At 38.7% G+C, this 22,739-nt stretch overlaps 1 protein-coding gene across 2 annotated transcripts in view; it reads left to right on the forward strand.

Annotated features, from left to right (window-relative positions):
- angpt1 (angiopoietin 1) overlaps positions 1 to 22,130 on the forward strand; it is a 93,706-nt gene extending 71,576 nt beyond the window's left edge. For both annotated transcript variants that reach the window (XM_022211840.2, XM_051955471.1), the window contains exons 8-9: positions 12,409 to 12,539; positions 19,452 to 22,130. In XM_022211840.2, coding sequence (XP_022067532.2) covers positions 12,409 to 12,539; positions 19,452 to 19,615 — 295 coding nt within the window. In that variant the 3' untranslated portion in view covers positions 19,616 to 22,130. The remainder of the gene's footprint in view (positions 1 to 12,408; positions 12,540 to 19,451) is intronic.
- Positions 22,131 to 22,739: the final 609 nt, after the last annotated feature.

Raw genomic sequence — 22,739 nt, forward strand, 5'->3', positions numbered from 1 at the left:
GAAGAGATCAGATGGATTTTTAAGTGGTTTTGTGCATTTTGCAACTTTTTGACGATACCTTTGTGAATATATAAATCCCAGTAATTACTGTAGCACCACTTAGCCAGGAGAGAACATCTAAACTTAGCCTGCAAAATGTAGTTATGAGACTCAAATCTGCAGCAAGAATCCTAGAAGTGAAATGAAGAAGATAATCTAAGGGCCTCAGAGTGAAGAAAAACAGTTTGCAGTGCATCAGAGGGGAGTTGAAATTTCCCAAATTGAGCAGGATTCTATCAGTACAAAACAGTATCATCTGCATAAAGGTGTATCTGACAGTCATCGATGAAACAAAAAACAGGATACTCACAATGTTGGTGGGCTGGATTGTTCACTGTAACTGGACACTTAAACTACCACCTAAAGAATAAATGTGCTTAATAACATTTTAATGGCGACAGGGTCAGAAAAGATTCTAGTAGTATTTAGAGTAATTGTTCTTACAAATAAAGATCTGCTGTTCCAAGAACTACTTATGCAAGGTTATTTAATAAATACATCCTAAATTCTTTAAGGGATAGAGTTGGTCGGGTAGACTACCATTAATTTGGCATACAAACAATACGCATAGTGATGTAGAATTTTTTTATTTGCTGAAGCTGATTCCTAATGCTTTACAAAGTACAGTACGTCATTCACAACCAATTTTGCACCCAGTCGGATTAAGCATAAGTCTTATTGTAATCATTTCTCATAAAAAATATTCACCCCCTTGGAAGCATGGTGGTGGTAGCATCATGACGTGAAGCACGGTGGTGGCAGCATCATGATGTGAAGCATGGTGGTGGCAGCATCATGATGTGAAGCATGGTGGTGGCAGCATCATGATGTGAAGCATGGTGGTGGCAGCATGATGATGTGACGTACGGTGGTGGTAGCATCATGATGTGAAGCATGGTGGTGGCAGCATCATGACATGAAGCATGATGGTAGCATCATGATGTGAAGCATGGTGGTGGCACCATCATGACATGAAGCATGATGGTAGCATCATGATGTGAAGCATGGTGGTGGCACCATCATGACATGAAGCATGGTGGTGGCAGCATGATGATGTGACGTACGGTCACATCATGATGTATGATGTATGATGTATGATGTATATGTCCTGTATGGAGGGGAGAGTTATTCCAATGATTCTCCCAGCTGCATTCTCTATGCGCTGCAGGGTTCTCCTGTTGTAGTCAGTGCAGCTTCCACCCCACACATTGATGAAGCTAGTGAGGATGCTCTCAATTGTCCCCCTGTAGACAGTGGTCATGACAGATGGTGTAGCACTTGCCCGCTTAAGTCTCCGCAGGAAGTGGAGGCGCTGCCGAGCTTTCTTGAACAGGAAGGTGGTGTTGGTGGTCCATGAGAGGTCCTCACTGATGTGCACCCCAGGAATTTGGTGCTGCTCACTCTTTCCACAGCAGCACCGTTGATGGTTAGTGGCAGGTGTTGGTTGTGGCCTCTCCAGAAGTCGAAGATGATTTCTTTGGTTTAGCTGACATTCAGCTGGAGGTTGTTGTTCCCACACCATGTGTACAGGAGTGCAACCTCCTCCCTGTAGTGTGTCTCATCGCTCTTGGTTGATGAGGCCCACCAGAGTTGTGTCGTCAGCAAATTTGACCAGGTGATTGGAGCTGTGGATGGCGTGCAGTTGTGTGTCAGCAGGGTGAAGAGCAATGGACTGAGCACGCAGCCTTGTGGGGCCCCTGTACTCAGGGTGATGCTGCTGGAGGTGTTAGTACTAACTCGCACTGCTTGTGGCCTCTGGCTGAGGAAGTCCAGGATCCAGTTGCAGAGTGTGGTGCTGAGTCTCAGTTTGTCCAGTTTGCAGATGAGCTGCTGTGGTATTATGGTGTTGAATGCACCATAATACCACAGCAACAGCAACTCAACTTAAAGGTGAAAACTTCCAAAGAAGGGTGAATACTTTTCATTTACACTGAATATCACATCATCCATTAACTCAACATGGTTTGTACATTATGTTATAGCATGGCTGTGTCTCTACAGTCTCTATATTTTTTGCCAGAAATCAGAATTTGATGTAATTCCTTCCACGGCGTAGAATGTGGATGGTTGAATTCCTGACTGCGTTTCATGCATTTTTTTAACATTAATTCACATGTAAAGATGCAGAGAAGCATTTTGGGCATCGACCAGAAGAACCGTTTCCAAAATCATCCCCGATAGAAACCTTCTCATTGTCTGAATTTATGCACAGACACAGATTTGTGATCGTTCAAAGCCTCCCAGCTGGAAGAAAAGACTTGAAGGTTTATTTCTGATCGAGCCACCACATCTTTATTCAATATCCTTCTTTGTGCGAACAGCCAAGTTCTTAAATCCGGTGATTTCTTCATATGGTAATGACCAAAGGTCCCAATGGAACCATACAGATTCTCATTTAGATGTGCTTTGTGTTGGGATTTGGGGAAGATATTGGCAGAGATTTAAGTTCCAAAACATGGTGTCCTCTTTCTTTTCCAAAACTCACACTGAGAAAATCTTAAAACTCGTCTCTTCAAGCTTCTGGTGGCAGGAAATTACACACAACGTTAAGATGATGCAACATTACCACTTCAACGCAAGTCACCAAATGATGTGTGAAACTTAAAAAGTTGATCAAAATCAGTAAATGATGTCCATCAGATGCTTCTTATGCTATTTTCACATATTACAGAAAAAGTGTTTGTACATTTTTGCTGGATGACCCTCTATATAACTTTCACATAAACAATACAAAACTGTGAAGCACAGAGGTGGCAGCATCATGGTGTGAAGCACGGTGGTGGCAGCATCATGGTGTGAAGCACGGTGGTGGCAGCATCATGACATGAAGCATGGTGGTGGCAACATCATGACGTGAAGCACGGTGGTGGCAGCATCATGGTGTGAAGCACGGTGGTGGCAGCATCATGGTGTGAAGCACGGTGGTGGCAGCATCATGACATGAAGCACGGTGGTGGCAGCATCATGACGTGAAGCACGGTGGTGGCAGCATCATGACGTGAAGCACGGTGGTGGCAGCATCATGACATGAAGCATGGTGGTGGCAGCATCATGACGTGAAGCATGGTGGTGGCAGCATCATGACGTGAAGCACGGTGGTGGCAGCATCATGATGTTGTGGGGTTTGGGTATAAATAAATTTGTTTTTTTTAATCATAGGTATTATTCATGTGAGATGGAGACAGAGTACGCCAACCCAATGTAAATATGAAGATTCCACACACAGCAACAATTCAAAAATAGTGCAATATTTCATTATTATCTACCATTATGCACTTTGTTTCTATCATTTTGTATGTATTTTATTATCAAACAACACAGCGACTGATTTTGTTCTGCACTTCAAACCACTTTTTGAGAATTTCCCCTAATCAATAAAATGATTTTAAAGCTATTTAAAGTCTAGAAAATACCTAAAATGTCTGGAATTAGTGGTCAGGAGGGGAATTATAGTGGAAGGCTTTAACCCCGTTTGGCTTTATTGTTCCATCAATGAGCTCAAAGCATAAAGAATGTGACTGTGAGAAAGCAATGAGAATTAACGGTGTATTTTCCTTTTACGTACGACTGTGTGTCCATATGAAGCCATTTGACACCCAGAAGCAGCAGAGACACCTCGGAGGCCTCGTGGTAGGAAGCCAGTCATTGGTCAGGGCGATTAACCTCTGCAATGGGCCAATCAGACGGCAGTTCAGGGGGCTAATGGCTGCCAGGTGTGGGTCTGCACGCGCTCAGTCAACCCAGCTGCTGGAGATGGAAAAACCACTTCACTTTAAAGATCTTGCTCTCTTGTTATCTCATTTTATTCCTGCCGTTGTTTCACAAACGACCTCTGAGGAATTTCTCTGTATGAAAGTCGTACAGAAAGAAGAACTCCAAACATACATCTGTAATGCAACAAATCTGTCATCTGTGTGGGCTCCTTCTCTGTTTTAAATTAACTGCATTTCTACGAACGTAAAGACAGATTTACGTCCGCTTAGATGTTCAACATGCTTTCTGGGGAGAACAGTTAATCTTCTATTCGTGATGTTGTGCTTATATTGTTGCCGGGACATAAAGAATAACCGGTGGATGGAAAGTTTCTCACAAATGTGTGAAACCTCCAGCGTTGAATGTTGTTAGATCGCCGCATTTCTACAGTCTGATGAAGTCGTCGGCCGGCGTAACCCAGTTTAACTTGGAGTCCTCTTCAGATAAACATATTAGGGTCATCCGATAGCTCACCTGATCCCGTCGAAGCTCATTTCCCACGTTACACAGTTTGTAATTCTCAGGAGCAAAGACTCGTCACAACTGAAACTGAATCTGTATTGAGGCTTTAAAGCTCATTACAGTTCACCCAGATCACACACACACACACACACACACACACACACACACACACACACACACACACACAAAGAAATCTAATTTACCCTTCGTGGGGTTTAATCATGTAAAAAGTTCAGGTTTTTGATGTATCTCCCTCTGAGACGAACATTTAGGATAATTGCCTCTGAAAACCCAACAGCTCTTGGTCTTTGCAGAAACTCACTTCCAGTTGTGTAGAATCTGATCTCTGAGTGGGAGCAGTTTAAATTAATTTGAATTTGTCTCACTTTGTGTGTTGCGAAATGGTGCAGCAGCTAATGTGAAAACTGTATCTTTAAATTCAGTTCAGTTTATTAATATAACCATAGTGCCAAATAACAGAAAATCCAGTTTTTACATGTTCTTGAATATAGAAATCTACACTTAAAGCATCTGGTTTTACCATTAACTGAGCTGCAGTTAACCGGCATCTGTTAGTTAGGTTAGATCAGGGTTGCCAGGTCTGCAGTTTACCTGCAGAATTGTACTACTTTGGAAGTGTTGCCGTTTCTGGAATCCTCAACCTGTTGTTCAGATAGGCGTAGACTGCATCCAATTCACATAAATAATAACTATGAATATAAAAAATATTTATTTGTATCCAAATCCAAACTTTATGATGCTGCCACCACCGTGCTTCACGTCATGATGCTGCCACCGCCGTGCTTCACATCATGATGCTGCCACCACCGTGCTTCACATCATGATGCTACCACCACCGTGCTTCACATCATGATGCTGACACCACCGTGCTTCACATCATGATGCTGCCACCACCGTGCTTCACATCATGATGCTGCCACCACCGTGCTTCACATCATGATGCTACCACCACCGTGCTTCACATCATGATGCTGACACCACCGTGCTTCACGTCATGATGCTACCACCACCGTGCTTCACATCATGATGCTGACACCACCGTGCTTCACGTCATGATGCTACCACCACCGTGCTTCACGTCATGATGCTGCCACCACCGTGCTTCACGTCATGATGCTGCCACCACCGTGCTTCACGTCATGATGCTACCACCACCGTGCTTCACGTCATGATGCTGCCACCACCGTGCTTCACATCATGATGCTACCACCACCGTGCTTCACGTCATGATGCTGCCACCACCGTGCTTCACATCATGATGCTACCACCACCATGCTTCACATCATGATGCTGACACCACCGTGCTTCACGTCATGATGCTGACACCACCGTGCTTCACGTCATGATGCTACCACCACCGTGCTTCACGTCATGATGCTGCCACCACCGTGCTTCACGTCATGATGCTGCCACCACCGTGCTTCACGTCATGATGCTACCACCACCGTGCTTCACGTCATGATGCTACCACCACCGTGCTTCACGTCATGATGCTGTCACCACCGTGCTTCACGTCATGATGCTACCACCACCGTGCTTCACGTCATGATGCTACCACCACCGTGCTTCACGTCATGATGCTGCCACCACCGTGCTTCACATCATGATGCTACCACCACCGTGCTTCACATCATGATGCTACCACCACCGTGCTTCACGTCATGATGCTACCACCACCGTGCTTCACATCATGATGCTGCCACCACCGTGCTTCACATCATGATGCTGCCACCACCGTGCTTCACATCATGATGCTACCACCACCGTGCTTCACGTCATGATGCTACCACCACCGTGCTTCACGTCATGATGCTACCACCACCGTGCTTCACATCATGATGCTGCCACCACCGTGCTTCACATCATGATGCTACCACCACCGTGCTTCACATCATGATGCTGCCACCACCGTGTTTTACAGTGGGGATGGCTTATTTGTGATGATGTTCAGAATTTGGTGTCCAAACACAGTGTCTAGTCTGATGGACCAAAAGCTCCATCCTGGTCTCCTCAGAACAAAGAACCTTCTTCCAGGTGTCTTCAGAGTCTCCACATGTCTTCTGGTGAACTCTAGTCCATATTGAATTTGAGTTTTTTCCAACAGAATTTTTCTCTTTGTCTCCATAAAGCTGTGCCTGGTGAAGAACAGACAACAGTTATTGGATGAACAGTCTCTAACATCTCAGCTGCTGAACCTGGAACTCCTTCAGAGGAGTCACAGGTGTCTTCGTGGACTCCCTCACTAGTTTCTCAGTTTCTGAGGACGTCCTGCTCTAGTCAGATTTATTCATGTTCCATCTTCCTTCCATTTCTTAATGACGGATTTAACTGGAGTCTCGGAGATCTTCAGGAACTTTAGATGTTCTTGTGTCATCCTGGCTGATGCTTTTCAACAACCTTTTCTCAGACTTTCTTGGACTGTTCTTTAGTCTTCATGGTGTAGTTCTGTCCAGGAGAACTGATCAGCCAGAGACTGGACCTTCCAGATCCAGGAGTCTTTATACGACATTCACTGACCTCAGATCATCTATTTACTAACTGTTGACTTCCAGCACCAACTGGCTGCAGCTGAGCTTAATCCTTGACATTTTGTAGAAATCTGTTTTCACTTTGACATGAATCTTTCTTTGTGTAGTTTCTCCCTCATGGTGTCAGGTCTGTGTTGCAGTTCTAAAGGTGAAGCTTGACAACCAGGCTGAGCATAGCTTGCTAACTTTAGCAACAATATGCTGTGTTTAACTCATGTTATTTCAACACCTGCTGTGTGCTGCTGTCCAGCCTTCTGCTCGGTGACTGTTGTGTCCTAAATCATACCCGGCAGCAGGGATAGCTAATGTTAGCCGACTGTGTAAAGGTCAGCAAACCTATAAATGTCAGTTAATTGGGGAGGAATTATAGCAGTGGTGATAAAATTGAAACTAAAAACAGCCAGAGGTAAATGGGAAAATGTTTGTATGTCGTTAGTGACATGTGCTGTTGCAACTTTGACTTTTCCCACTTTTCTAAAGACCAGAACTGATCCAGCAGCAACAGTAGATATTAGAGATGTATAATGACAACAACAAACCTAGGTGGCACAAAGTAAAACTCATTCTAGGAGTTCTACCTTCATACTGTGAATATTTCCACAGTTCCAGGTCCTTGAAGTCCGTAGAGGTGGGTCCAGATTTATCACTTTTTATTGGACTTTTTCCATCATTTCTGAGCCTCAGAACTTCATCAGTCCAGCAGATAGAACCATGATATTATAGGAGGAAAAACACATCTGAGTTCTGTGAAAAATTGACACCAGATCAGTTTTATATCCATTAAAGTTACTGTAGATGAAGAACCAGATGATTCTTTTTAGTAGTTTTGCTTCTTTTAATGGAAATGTTGTGTCTTTCTATGAGATAGTCATGTATTTTTACGGTGATTTTGCACCGTTTTGTGATAGTTTGGAGCCTTTTTGAAGTGTTTTTGTGTCTCTTCGTGGCAATTTTGTTGTGTTTTGTGGTAGATTTACCTCTTTATGTGATTTGGGGTAATTTTGTATCTTTCAGTGGAAATTTTGTGCCTTTTTTTGCTATATTTGTCTCTTTTCGTAGTGATTTTGGGTCTTTTTATGTTTGTTTGTGGTAATTTTGCTTCTTTTAATGGAGATTTTCAATCTTTCTGTGGAATTTTTACTTAATCTTGTGGTGATTTGGGGACCTTTTGTCGTATTTCTAGACCTTTTGCGGTGATTTTGCGTTTTCTTTTTGTACTATTTTGCATCTGTTTGTGGTAGTTTTGGCATTTTGTGGTACTTTTCCATCTCTCATCATGTCTTTTTGTGATATATGTACCTCTTTTTTGTGATGATTTTAGGTCTTTTTGTGTTTCTTTGTGGTAATTTTGCTGGCATATTACTATATTTCAGGGTAAATTTGGCTGTGTGGGGGGTGATTTTTGCTGTTTTTTGTACAAAATTTGAGTTTTTGTCACAATTTCACCATTTTGTTAGCCTAGCCGCGCTAGACAACCCACGGCAATGAATTTAATTCTCTGCCAGGGTGGGTCTAGTTACCCTCCATAAGGCTCGAGGCTGGATTCTCCTAAAACTGGCCGGACCAATCACCATGAAGTGTAGAGTCAGAAGGCGGGCGTAACTAAGTGACGACAGAGGCGCGACGATTCTGACAGAAACAACCGGAAACAACTAGCCTAGCCGCGCTAGACAACCCACGGCAACGAATTTAATTCTCTGTCAGGGTCGACAATAAAAACGACAACAGTCGTTGAGCTCCATTAGCACCGACTCTGAATAATCTTTCTGTTAACATGTCTGTAATATACTTGAGCTTCACCCATTGACTGTATAAATAAGGCTTCACTGAACTACCGCATCCTCTGATTTCCAGCGCTCTAGGAGCCTATTCGTTGTGTTGATTGGTTGTATACCTACAATTGCTGCAGAGTGATTTGAAAGACAACCTTTTAGCCCGCCTCCCTCCCCGTCGAGCGTGCTTAGATCCTTGTGCCTTCAGAACATGGGTCTAGCGGGGCTAGGCTACCATTTTATGGTAATTTTGGTCCTTTTTTGATGATTTTCAGCATTTTTTCTGGTATATTTGAAACTTTCATGGTAGTTTTGGCTCTTTTTGGGATGATTGTCTTTTGTGGTAATTTTTGCCATTTTTGTGGTGATTTTCTAGCTTTTTTACTTACTTTAGTTGTAGTTGTTCCCAGAACTCCGATATGTTTCTCCTCCTAAAATGTCATGAAGCTCTGAGGCTCAGAAATGATGGAAAAAGTCCTTTAAAAAGTGATAAATCTGGACCCACCTCTATGGACTTCAAGGACCTGGAACTGTGGAAATATTCACAGTATGAAGGTAGAACTGTGATCATTAATAAAGTTACTGGAGATGAAGAACCAGATGATTCTTTGTGTAACTTTTTCTCAAATTAGTTTGATTTTATACGGACCGACTCCTTTAGAAGTTTGTCTTCAGATACTTTTCGTTTCCATGAATGAGTCGATGCCGTCATCCCGTTGAAGGTTTTTTTCTCTCTCTGGCTTCGGTAAAAGCGTCTCTTCCTCTTGACTTCATTACTTGGCTCATCTCTGAATTACTCCACTCATCATCTGAGTACATAATGGACCCGGACAGGAAAAACTGCAGCTGTCAGTTGTTGGTCTGGTAAATATGCATGGCGGCCGGTAAACACAGCCGCAGACTATTTAAAGCCGGCTGTCAGAGAGAAGCTCCGTCCAGATGAAGCGTCCTGGACATTAATCAGGGAGCAGAGATGTTTTAGAGTAAAGTCTGTTCTTCCTCAGAGCGGCGGGTCTCGACCTCTGAATCAGGAAGTCGCTGATGGAGGTCATGTTGTGCGTTTTAGGAGGTGAGTTTACTCTGAGCTGGAAAACATCTCAGGACATCTGCTGCCTCGTAGAGTCCAGATAAACGGCATCATGTAGGTCAGATAAACGACTTTCATTCACTCGAGTCTGTAAAGTCCTCAAAGAACCTCGTTAAAGCCGTCCAGTGGTCACTTCATAATGTGAAATAAATTCAATCCTAAACCGTAAAAAATGAAGCTTTTTAACTTCAATTTTTATAACAATGTACAGGGTTTGTTTGTTTGTTTGTTTTTTACAGATTTTCCCTGTTTTGTTAAATTACATGAAGTTACCCAAAAAAATAATTATTTTACAGAAATTAGCTTTTATTTGAAGGGAAATTCATGCATATTAATGACAGAAAAATGTTTTTTAAATGTAATAAATGACGGATAATCAGCATGAAAATCATTTAAAAAATAGTAATTTACATGTTGACTGTAAAAACAATGTATATATGTGTGTATGTGCGTGTATATATATAGTCTATATTAATTTATTAGTATTCATTTAGATGTTCAAAATAAGAAAACAGGCAAAAACTGTAAATAAAGTCCACATTAATAATCTACAATTTTACAAAAAGTAATTTCTTCTTTTATTGTTTTGTTTTGTCAGCAAAAATTGCATTTAAAAAGATGTTTATTTAGGTAAAGGAACGCTATCTTATGTTTATTTAGGACTGAAAAGCTGTTATTTTACAAACAGTTTTTTTAAATTACAGACTATATCGAGAAAAATCACAATCTGAAAAATTTACAGAAATTAGCTGTTGTTTGAGGAAAAATTTATGTTTAATAAAGACTGAAAAATGGCTAAAAAATTAAGGCCAATAACTAGAAAAAAAATCAAAAACAGTCTTCATTTACATGTTTTGTTGAATGATGTGAATGAAAAAAACTGTAAATAAAATGTATATTTTTGCAAATATTTCAAACTTTCACAGTGTGTGAAATGTAAAATTGTACTGTTTTTATATCATTAATGTTATTTTACACAAATTTTATGTGTATAAAGGATCAGAAAATATTAATTAAATAATTATTTTACAGAATTTCCTTGTTTAGTTAAATTACAGATAATAACTAGAAAAAAATCACAAAAAAGAAACGAAAAAATGACCAAAACCGTAGATAAGATATAGATGTGTTTGTGTTTTTTTTTTTCTACTGAGACGCTTCATGTTTTATTCCTCAGAACCAGAATGATCTGATGGAGGTCTTGTTGTTTGTCAAACATCTGCTGCCTCGTAGTCACCAGATAAAACTACCAACACAACTTTTATCCAAACTGCACTCATGACTCACTCAGTTTGGTGTTTTCTGCTGCTGATTTTCCCCTCAGTCTCCCTCAGACATTTACACAGCTGTCCAAATACAGGAGTCCTTCAGCCGACCGGCTTTTTGTCCTCAGAGTCTCTTTCTCTGAGATCTTCATCCTGACGTCTCCCAGCTACCAGCTTCTCAGCATCGCCTGAAAAATGTTGTTTGTGCATTTGTTCGTTTCTCATCGGAAAGCTGGAGAATAAAGAACTCTCGAGAGAAAATATGTTTGAGCAGAACAAAGGAAGGATTTTTCTGCAGGATTGTCAGCTCGTCTGAATCACACCATCAGCGGTTCACAGTAAAACACACCCAGAAATCTGCTTCCAAACTGAATATTACTTTTAAATTTATGTCGTCGAGCATCGAACGTTTGAAGAGATTCAGCTCAGGAGAGACGCTTCAATAATGTGAATAAAGCTTAGTCCCAAAAAGTAAAATTTGGCAGCAATAGTACCAAAAAAAAGTCAAAAATGCTAATATATATTTATATATATACTGTAAGATAATCTGCCTTCCAAACCTGCCTAGTTTCATGTAAAATCTGTCAGATTTAGGGGTAAAATAGCTCTAGACTGGCAGAAGAAATGTCTCATGACGCAAGAATGTGGCATCATGAATCGAGGCTGATCAGCAGGAGGTCGGTTCATAAACACCAGGAGTCAAGACAAAGAGAAATATTACGTAGTTTGACTCCAGAGATCCTCGGAGAGTTTGTTCAGCGAGCAGATGATAAGTTAACCAGCGTCTCAGAGCGTTTAACTGTTCGGTCTGTTGTCACGCTGTAAATTAACGTCCTGCAGACGGAAATGTGATTCCCAGACATTCCTCACTCCGTCTGCTGGTCCTTCACTTGTTCCTTCTTTCATTCTTCATGTTCTGATCTCTGTTAATGTTGTTCCAGGTGTTGGACATGAACCCCATCACAACAGCTAAATAAATATCTCTCAAGAGACGTTTCTGCAGCTTCTTATGTCGTCTGTCTGCCTTTATTGCTTTAAACGACTGCGTCTATGCGCTCTTCTTACATCCTACTTCCTTCGTCTTCCTGGTCCTGATTGTGTCTTTACATCCTAATACCTTCATCTTCTTCCTCCTTGGTGTGTTTTTACATCCCAATACCTTTGTCTTCCTGACCCTAGTTGGGTTTTGACGTCCTAATACATTCATCTTCTTCCTCCTGGTGTGTTTTTACGTCCTAATACCTTCGTCTTCCTGACCCTAGTTGGGTTTTGACGTCCTAATACCTTTGTCTTCCTGACCCTAGTTGGGTTTTTACGTCCGAATACCTTCATCTTCCTGGTCCTGGTTGGGTTTTGATGTCCTAATACCTTCATCTTCTTCCTCCTGGTGTGTTTTTACGTCCTAATACCTTTGTCTTCCTGACCCTGGTTGGGTTTTTACGTCCTAATACCTTCTCCTTCTTCCTCCTGATGTGTTTCAGGTTGTTTCTGAAGAGCCACAGTGGGACTGCCGGCCGACAGAGCAGTCTGGTGATCCACGGAGCCGACTTCAGCACTAAGGACATGGACAATGACAACTGCATGTGCAAGTGTGCCCTCATGCTAACTGGCGGTAAGAACGTTTCGCTTCAGATAGTTGTAAATTCATCCTTACATCCTTCATCATCAACAACCAGCCTTAGTGTAATTCTGCACCATGCAAACACTGACAATATGCTACTGGCCTGAATAAAAGATGATCTTACTGGAACATTTGTACAGTAAAGTCCAACAACTCAGGCAACAGACCAATATCTTCATCATGTTATGACAATTATTTGGAGGTAAGCCTGAAATGTAGAACAGCAGAATTGCAACTTACTGACTTACTCAGCTTTTTTGCCTTTACTGACTGTTTAAAACCCAACGGAAGACTTTGGTCGCAAATCTGCAGCTTTAAAAACATCTGTAGAGTTTATTATCACTTTAATTTGGTGCGAATTCTTCATAAAAGGCTGCTAAGGTTTGTATTATACTCACTAGAACCACATATAGCCTTATCCATCATCACTGTAGTTCACTGAGGAATTGTTTTGTTCCCAAACAACAGATTTTAATGAGGATCTTCAGACTATGAATTCACCAGAACTACAAGGAGTTTCAGATTGAACTCCACATGTGCAGAAATAAAACCAACACACGAACAGTTAAACTCCATAAAAACAATTGCTTTTTCACATCCAGCAAACACAAAGAGCAACAATAACAAATATTTAGAACCATATGAGAACCGGTGATTTCTTTCTTTTAGCTTCATTTTTGGTCTCATCCAACTCCAGAGACAAATGATCGACTTTCCTGGTCCTCGTTGTGTTTTTACATCCTAATACCTTCATCTTCCTCCTTTTTTTTTTGTTTTTACGACCAAATACCTTCGTCTTCGTGGTCCTAGTTGTGTTTTTACGTCTTTATAGCTTCATCTTTGTGGTTCTAGTTGTGTTTCTACATCCAAATACCTTCGTCTTCCTGGTCCTAGTTGTGTTTTTACGTCTTTATAGCTTCATCTTTGTGGTTCTAGTTGTGTTTCTACATCCAAATACCTTCGTCTTCCTGGTCCTAGTTGTGTTTTTACGTCTTTATAGCTTCATCTTTGTGGTTCTAGTTGTGTTTCTACATCCAAATACCTTCGTCTTCCTGGTCCTAGTTGTGTTTTTACGTCTTTATAGCTTCATCTTTGTGGTTCTAGTTGTGTTTCTACATCCAAATACCTTCATCTTCCTGGTCCTAGTTGTGTTTTTACATTTTAATACCTTCATCTTCGAAGTCTGAGTTGTGTTTTTGCATTCTAACACCTTCGTCTCGTCCAACTCCAGAGACAAGTAATCCATTCTTTAGCCGCTAAACACTCCAAAATGTTGATTAATTAGGTCGGTTTGGTGTTAGAAACATGTTCGCTTTGTCAGTTTTTTAGTTTTGTGCAGTCAAAGCAAACATCATCAGACTTTTTTTCAGTTTTACCCGTTCCAGCTTTTTGTGTTTTGTTTCCCTTCTGACGTGTTTTTAGCAACCTTTCTGCGTTGCCAGATCTCAACAACTTACTCTGTAAAGTGCAGTGTTACTTTGAGAAGCAGGAAATTACTAAAACTACAAAAAAAGAAGCTAAATGATCCGTCATCCATCTCTGTATGGCACCAGGCAGAGAAAACAATTACATTTATGAGAAAGAAATGCAGAGACCTAACTGCTCCAAAGGCAATTTTCTCCTTTTCTTTGTCACCAACACCACAGTGTTCATTAGTTTGGGTCGGTGTGATCAGAACCTGCTGCGTCTTCCAGGACAAGCGGGCCACTTTAACATCTATCTGCACCTATTAGTCTTTGTGAGCGGCCGGTCCAGTTGGACGGCGGCGCAAAGGCTCCGGGCGACGCACCAAGAAGTGTCAGAGAGATTTAAAGTGACTGTAAACGGAGCCGCTGACCTCCGAGGTTCTGACCTGGTTCTAATCAAGCATCTCCGAGAGCAGATTTAAGATCGGCGTTAGCTCTGAGGTCACTCTGCCGGCTGATGGCAGCTGGCGAACCCACCGCCCATCAGCACTCTGCCGGGCCTGATTCAGACGTCCAGCAGAACCGGGACAACAAGAGGCTGGTTCTGACCCGGAGCTTTCACTGTTTATCTTGTGATTTATTTACTAGAGCAGAGCTGACACGGGCTGATGTAAGTGTCTGGAATGTACGAGAAGAAAATACTTTAAGAGGACGAGCAGAGCGAGGCTTTCTAAGAACCCGGATCAGAACCGAGGACGCATATAACATATCATAACATAGATATATGAATAAAGAACATATAGCAGGAATCCCTTCATTCTCACTACAAACTGCAGTGACTTTACGGCTCCGTTAAACAGCGACTGTGTGGTCTGGACTTGACAACTTCCTGTTTTCTGCTTCGTCTATGAAATGTTAAAATAAAAAGCACTTATAATATTAATAAAATAAAGCAGCAGGTTGCACAAGATGAACTCTGAGGGAAACACTTGAAGAAACTCTGATTTCCAAACATTAATAAAGTAAATATTGTGCTTTTCTGGTCACTCTGACTGCAGCTGAGTGATAAATCGTCTCTTTACGGGTTTGTTATGATTCATTCTCTCGCTTACGTTCAGTTATATTTCTGGCAACAAGCAGGGTTTGTGAATGTGTCTCCGAGCAGAAGATTTTCAATGGAAAACACGGACAGGAGCCTCGTATTTCTCAGAAGAAGAACAGACTACAATCCTAAATAAATGTGCAGAGTTTCACACTTTAATACAAGCAGAAAAAAAGAAGCTGCAGCCAAAAACAAGACAGAAAAGTGCAAAACTGGTTGAATGTGAGTTAATAAACGTATCAGTATCTTCATATAAAATATAAATAATCAATTAATAAAAATTAATCAGATAAGTTTAATATTGAGGTTAACACTCTACAGATTTCCTTAGGAAGTGAGTTTATCTGATGATTAAACTCTACAAAAGCATGTAAAATATTATCTTAGCTGAGCAAATTAAACTATATGCCTTTAATATTAAGGTTAAGACCCCAATAATAATAATAATAATAATAATAAAGGTTATTCTAACTACTTTTTGTATTTTGTTATTTGTATTTTCTTCTATTTTATTTTGTTTGTTTTTTAAAATATTTGCATGTATTATATTCAATATTATTTATTTGTTGATTTAATTTTCTTCTATTTTGTTTTAATGCCATTTATTTTATTTTTGGTTATTTTAGTCTATATTTGTATTTTAATTTCTTCTATTTTATTTGTTAATTTCATTACATATTTTTTCTTGATTATTATTTTATTTGTTTGTTTATTTTATGTAGAATATCAGTTTTGTAATGCTATATTTTTTATTTTAGCTGATATTATTTTTGTTTTATTTTATTTAGTTGTTAAATATATTTTAAATTATTTGAGTTTTCTTTCATTATTATTTTCCAGGTTCTTTAATTTACTGTATTTAATAAATTATATATTTTTTCTGTTATTATTTTCTTTATTTTTGTTTATTTCATTTGATCCTTTTTGCGTTTTATTTATTTGTAGATTTTTATTTATTCAAGTTTTATTTTATTATTATTTTCTTTATGTTATTCCCTAATTTGTGTATTTTATTTATTTTATTTTTAATTTGCTTTTAATTATTTATGTTTTATTACAATTTTTGTTTTTATTTCCTATTATTTATTTTATCAGTATTTTGTTCATTCTGTTTAATGATGCTCCCTCATTGAATTTAATGCAAAAATAATCACATTAAGTGCAGTTTTATTGTCCTTCTTCGTGTCTTTCTGACCTGAAACTGTCCCCAGCTGTCCTCCACTTTCCGTGTAGTCGGTCACGTGTTCAGAGTGTAAATTCATCCGTGTGTTCGGCCACAAGGACAGAATTTTGTTGCTGATTAGCGGCCGGTGCTGCTGAAATGTCAGAGCTGTTTGGTATTTAAACCTGTTGGAGTGACGGCGAAACGTTCTGAACACATTCTAAACACGTTCTAAACACGTTCTGTATCTGAGACACTGAGGCTTATTACAGATAATTCAATTTTATCACCTTAATAACTAAATGTTAGGTCCAATAAAAGCTGCAGGGCTTTAACTACAAAACAAAGCTCAAGATGTTTAGGATAAGAAAATCAATAATAATAAGTTTGCATCAGTGTTTGTAAGTTTAGATAACCGTAAAACGGGGCTATAAGGGACAGCGGGGTAATAAGGGACATTCCGGAAAATGTTTTAAATGTAATTCTGCGTTTTTTATGTTGAGCAGGATGCGGTTTTGTGTTGTTTTTAAAAAACAACACAAACTACACTGAATCAGAGGAATGAGCTTTTTCCTGCAGTCTCAGCTGTTTTAATGACTATTAATTGCATAATTTATTCTTGTGGTAAATTCTGAAGTCTTAAAAGTCTCAAAGTCTTGAACTCAAAGTTGAGAAAATTAAATTTTGAGTTACTTTCATGAATTTACTACAACTTGACTTGGAACGCACAATTTTTAAGTTAATATGTGTATTTGACAATTTAGGACTCAATGCCTCATTTCCACATCGCTCTTCTTCATGTACATAAATCAGTAAAATAAATAAACTGCTCCCCCTGGTGGTCAACGCAAGGAAATGCGTTTTATATTTATATAATTATTTACATTATTTAAAATATAAATGATCAATCAATTTAAATTAATCTATTAGTTAGAATAGTATTTTATTATAACTGTTTAATTTTTGTTATTTTTAGTTCATGTTGTTTTTTTCAGTTTTATTTAGTTGTTAAATTTATTTATAATAATTTGTGTTTTGTTATTTTTCTTATTGTTTTTATAATTTATATTTAATATTTTTGTATTATTTATGATTTCGTCTATTTTTGTTTTATTTGTGTGCTTTGTGCAAAAAATCAAAGAATTCACTGGAAATCCTGTGAACAAGTTGTTTTTTGGTTTATTAAGTTTTATTTTATGTGGATTATTTTGTGTTATTTGTTCGTTTGGGCTTTTGTTATTCATATTTTATTCAGTTTTTTTGTATTCAGTTGGTTAATTTTTATTTTAGAATATTTGTATTTTATTCAGTTTTATTTATGATCAAATTTTTTAAGCATTTTTTATTTTATTATTTCATTTTATATTTATTATTATTTTACTTGTATATTTTATTATAATTCTATTTAATTTAAATTGATGTTATTTTTATTTTATTGAAGTTTATCTATTTGTTATATAGTTTAAATTATTTGTTTCATTTTATTTTCATTTCCTTTATTTATCTTTATTTGATTAATAATACAGTTATTTTATTTTAGTTTTAATTGTATTTTTTATTTTATTCATCTATTTTTATGTTTGTTTTTATATGAACATAAAGCTCTGTGGAAAAGAGATGTAACAGGTTCATCTAAATCTGTACGTTTGTCCTTTTTTCACTTCCAACCCTGCATTTAATTTAGTTTAGAAGAGTTGAGAGCAACAGGAAGTAAAAAATAAAAGATTAAGTAAAATGGGCTGCACAAACATCCAATGGAGGGACGTAGAAGATGTTTCTGAGCAGGTTGTTAGACAATAAGAAAACATTTCTCTTGTCTTTGTCTCAGCATTCAGATTTGGATCATTCAGGTCTTTGTAAACTGAAGTTTTTAAGACTCAACAGGTCGGCGTTTGTCTTAAACTCTAAATCAGCTTCGGTGTTTGGCTGGAGGTGGCTACAGTTCAGGGAGGTTATGAAACCTGTCGCCCTCTGAGCAGAATTAAAGCTTCTCATAACTGAGCTTTAAATAGACGAAGCGTCCAGCAGCAGGTAGAACCTCGTCCTGACAGCAGATAGCAGAGAAATGTGTCTGAATGACGTCCAGAGAGTCTGGAAACGTTCAACCTTCACCAAGGACACGAGCAGGAGATCAGCAGAATGTATTAAAAGCAACAACAACAACAACAACAAGGACACACATCAGATTAAACTCATCAGAACTCTGCAGGTTCTTTAATGTGAATGTTTGAGGTAAAATAGAACTTTATTCATCCTGATGGAGAAAAAAATGACAAGAATAGAAAGAAAGAAATGAATCTTGTGGTAGAAAACAAGTTTTAAGTGTGATGCGTTACTAAAAAGACAAACAAGTGAGCAAATATGAGACTAGAATAAAGGAAAAGTCAGACACAAAACTGACAGTGATACCCAGTAAAATAAAATTGCACATGGAAATAAAACACTGCAGATGATCCTAAAATAACGCACGTGAAGTTGAGATACTGAAAATTAGCGTTGACACATGATGAGGATGTTTTACATGAAAAGAAATACTGCACATGGAACTGAGACAATGCACATTAATTTGAGATATTACTTCTGTAAATAATATTTCACATACAGCTGAAATATTACACATAGAATGGGGACAGAGCGTATGAAGAAATATTGCACAAAAGTATTCTTCATGAAAAATATTGCACACGAAATTAAAATATTGCATTTGATAGTGAAATAGTTCACATGAAGACGAGATACTGCTCATAAAAATTGACGTTTGCACATGAAATTTAAAAACTGAACCCAGTAATGACTCATGGAACTGAAACGCTGCACCTTATAATAAAATACTGCATATTAAATTGAAGAATTTCACATGAAATTCAAATATTGCATGTGAAATGGAGATGATGGATAAGAGCATCAGATAAATCTGTATCATCATTGGGCAGTCATGCTTTTACAACGAAATTTGAGTCTCGTCCACATCGGTGCAGTTGTCAGAAAAATAAACATTTTACAAAATTATAAAAAAAATAGCATTATAAACGTGAAAATATCAAAAGGTAATTATCATAAAAAAGATTATCTACATAAAATATAAACATTAAACACATCTAGGATGAGATTTTCATGAGAAAATATTGCACATGATACTGAGACTGACATTGAACCAGCTACTGATACATTCCTTGTGCAGATGACATTGATATTAAGTTAAGCATTCATTTCCTTCCTCTCCTCGTTCTCAGGTTGGTGGTTCGACGCCTGCGGTCCGTCCAACCTCAACGGGATGTATTTCACTCACGGCCAGCATGTGGGGAAGCTGAACGGCATCAAGTGGCACTACTTCAAAGGACCGAGCTACTCGCTGAAGGCCACGGCCATGATGGTGCGCCCGCTGGACTTCTCCTAGTCCTCACCTTCACTTCCCGTTCAGCCTCACCTGGAGGCGTCCAGCCGATGTTTCATGGAGGAGCTTTTAAACTCACGGACTGACAGGAAGCAGCCGTGAGGACGAAGACGTGAAGGACCTGAACTGGTTAAACTGAGCTCAGGTTGCCGGGGCAACGAGCGGCGCCGATATTTTTACATCGTCAACTGAACTCTTTGAGCAGCAGAGACTGAAAACCTGCAGGACAGAAAGATTTTTTTACTCAAACGTTGCAGAAGCATAAATACTGCGACTGTGTTATATTTTGTGTATCGTTTTTGTGTTTTGTTATCCCAGCAGTACCCAAAGTGAATGAATGGATGTGTTTTGTACTGAACAGTAACGGTCCTGCAGTCGGTAAGAATTACGGTAATTATAAACTTTCTGCTCTGACCGAGTGATTATTGTTTCTGGAGCTCCACATGTGAGGTTATTATTGGACTCTCTTTGTCTCCTGGCCGAGAAACGACTCAAACCTGCCAAAGTTCAGACGGTGAGCGATCGTCTTACCTCCAGAAAAGACGAGGACATTCATTCAGATTAACGGTGTGACGGCAGCAGGACGCAGAAAACTGTGATCTACGAGGTTTTCCACCCCACAGGAAGAACGTTTACTGTGTACACATGCAGTAAAACTTACTTTGGTCTAAGTTTTGCTCCTCTTTGTGTCATTTTCATGTCAGTTTAGCATCTTTCTCTGTCATTTTTGTGTCTCTCTGTGCAATTTCTGCTTCTTTTTTGGTCATTTTGCCATCTTTCGTGCCTCTTTTTTGTCTTTTAGCGTTATTTTATCACATCATTGTGTCATTTTGTGTGTGTTTTCTTGTCTTTGTCATTTTAGCATCATTTCTGTTACTTTTGTGTCTTCCTGTGTCATTTTTATATGACTTTAGAGTCTTTTGTGTTTTGTTTGTGCCATTTTTGCTTTCTTTTTGAGTCTTTTTCAGACATTTTCGTGTCTTTTTGTGTCACTTTTGCAACACAACACATCATTTTTGTCTTTGTGTTCCATTTTAATGTCATTTTAGCATCTTTTGTGTCTCTTTTGTGTCAGTTTGGCTTCTTTTTGTGTCTTTTTATGCCATTTTGTTTGTTTTTGTGACATTTTCATGTCATTTTAGCATCTTTTGCATTTCATATGTGTCATGTTTACCCCTTTTCGTGCCAATTTTGCTTCTTTTTTGTCCTTTTTGCTGCTTTTATGTCATTTCATATCATTTTATCTTTTTTCTGTCATTTTGCTTCTTTTTGTGTCTTTTTATCATCTTTTGTGCCTGTTTTATGCCCTTTTGTATCTTTTTTTGCGTTATTTTAACACATTTTTGTGCGTTTTTTCTTGTCCTTATGTCATTTTAGCATAATTTCTGTCACTTTTTTGTCTTGTTATGTCATTTTCATGTCATTTTACCATCTTTTGTGTCTTTTTGTGTCATGAAAGCATAAATTCTGTCACTTTTGTGTCTTGTCATTTTTGTCATTTTATCATCTTTTGTGTTTTGTTTGTCATTTTTGCTTCCTTTTTGAGTCTTTCTCTGACATTTTCATGTCTTTTTGTGTCTTAGTGTGTCACTTTTGCAACACAACACATCATTTCTGTCAGTTTTTTGTCTTTGTGTTCCATTTTCATGTCATTTTAGCATCTTTTGTGTCTCTTTTGTGTCAATTTTGCTTCTTTTTGTGTCTTTTTGGGCCATTTTTGCTTCTTTTGTGTCACTTCATGTCATTTTAGCATTTTTCTGTGTCAGTTTCCTTCTTTTGTGTCTTTCTGTGCCATTTTCTTTTTGTAGCTCACAGATAAACAGTTTAAGGAGGGTTGGAAATCCAATAATTCTTTATGTTTTACCGGTCTCTGGCTCTGATGAGTGGTGTCATTTTGGCTTCTTTTTGTGTCTCTCTCTGTGATTTCTGTGTCTTTTTTGTCATTTTTCCTCTTTTTTGCCTCTTTTGTGTCATTCTGTTGTCATCTTAGCACATTTTTGTGCTTTGTGCTTCATTAAATGCTTATATTAAGCCGACGTCTCATGAAAACTGAGGTTGGGGGTCGTTTCGTCGTGTCGGATTCATCGTGTTTCCACATCATTAATCACATCCAGAACATTATGAATCCAGTTTCTGTTTCCCATCAGCGTAGAAAGCGGGGGAAAAAAGAAGTTTGGACACAAGGCATGAAATTAACGATTCCACCGACTGATCCGTGTGAACACGTATTTCACAACAACACAATCTACTGTGGAGGTACGAGATAAAGTGTATCTGGAGCCTGTAAAAGTACAATTGACATGTTTATTATCGCACTAAGAGGCTGTAATTTAACAGCAGGGAAGAAAAAGAAGAAGAAAACGTGTAAGTTGGAGTAATAACCTGGAAAAATGTGCTCCGATAACTCTGCTTTTACCTCACTACGTTGTGCAGATTTATTTAAACCTCTTTCCTAACATGTGGTCAGTTTTGTGTTGCTGGATTGAATAAAGGAGCATGAGATGCACTAATGTTTTCAGCCTGCCTCAGAATCAACTCTTTAAAGGTTTACATGATAACATCTTCATTTACTGTGTGTCTGAAGCTCGCTGGCTCAGGAAGACGTGAGATAAATCGCAGATAAAGCGACTCTTCCGTCGTTTCCAGGCCCGACCCAAGATGGTGCAGAGATAAACCCGCCCAGAGGTTCAGACGCTCCTTCAACACTGTCAGAACCTGCAACGTCTCCTCGTGTTTGACATTAACGGGCCTAATCAGAGGTTAAACATCCCATCCTTCAGCAACCGAACACCTCGCTGGAACGTGAAGAAGGTCCACAAACAAGCAGAAGAACTGAAGCTCGATGGGGAAGTTCAGCCTGTAGGTTAGCTTAGCGCTTAGCTTCAGGGGCCACATTCAGCCCAATTTGATCTCCAGTGACCAGTAATATTATATTTGGAAAAATAAATGACTACTTATAAAAATACTGATTTTTGGATGTACAGTGGTGGAAAAAAGCTTTCAGACATCCCATGCATTTGTGAAATATAACATCAAGAATCACTCTGAGGTCTTCATGTCTAATTTCTTGTATTAAAGTCAAAGCCAAAATACTAAATAAATCCTAAAAAGATTTTTAAAAAAAAAC

The sequence above is a fragment of the Acanthochromis polyacanthus genome, chromosome 11 (genome assembly GCF_021347895.1).
Source record: "Acanthochromis polyacanthus isolate Apoly-LR-REF ecotype Palm Island chromosome 11, KAUST_Apoly_ChrSc, whole genome shotgun sequence".
In the NCBI taxonomy this organism is placed as follows: Eukaryota; Metazoa; Chordata; class Actinopteri; family Pomacentridae; genus Acanthochromis; species Acanthochromis polyacanthus.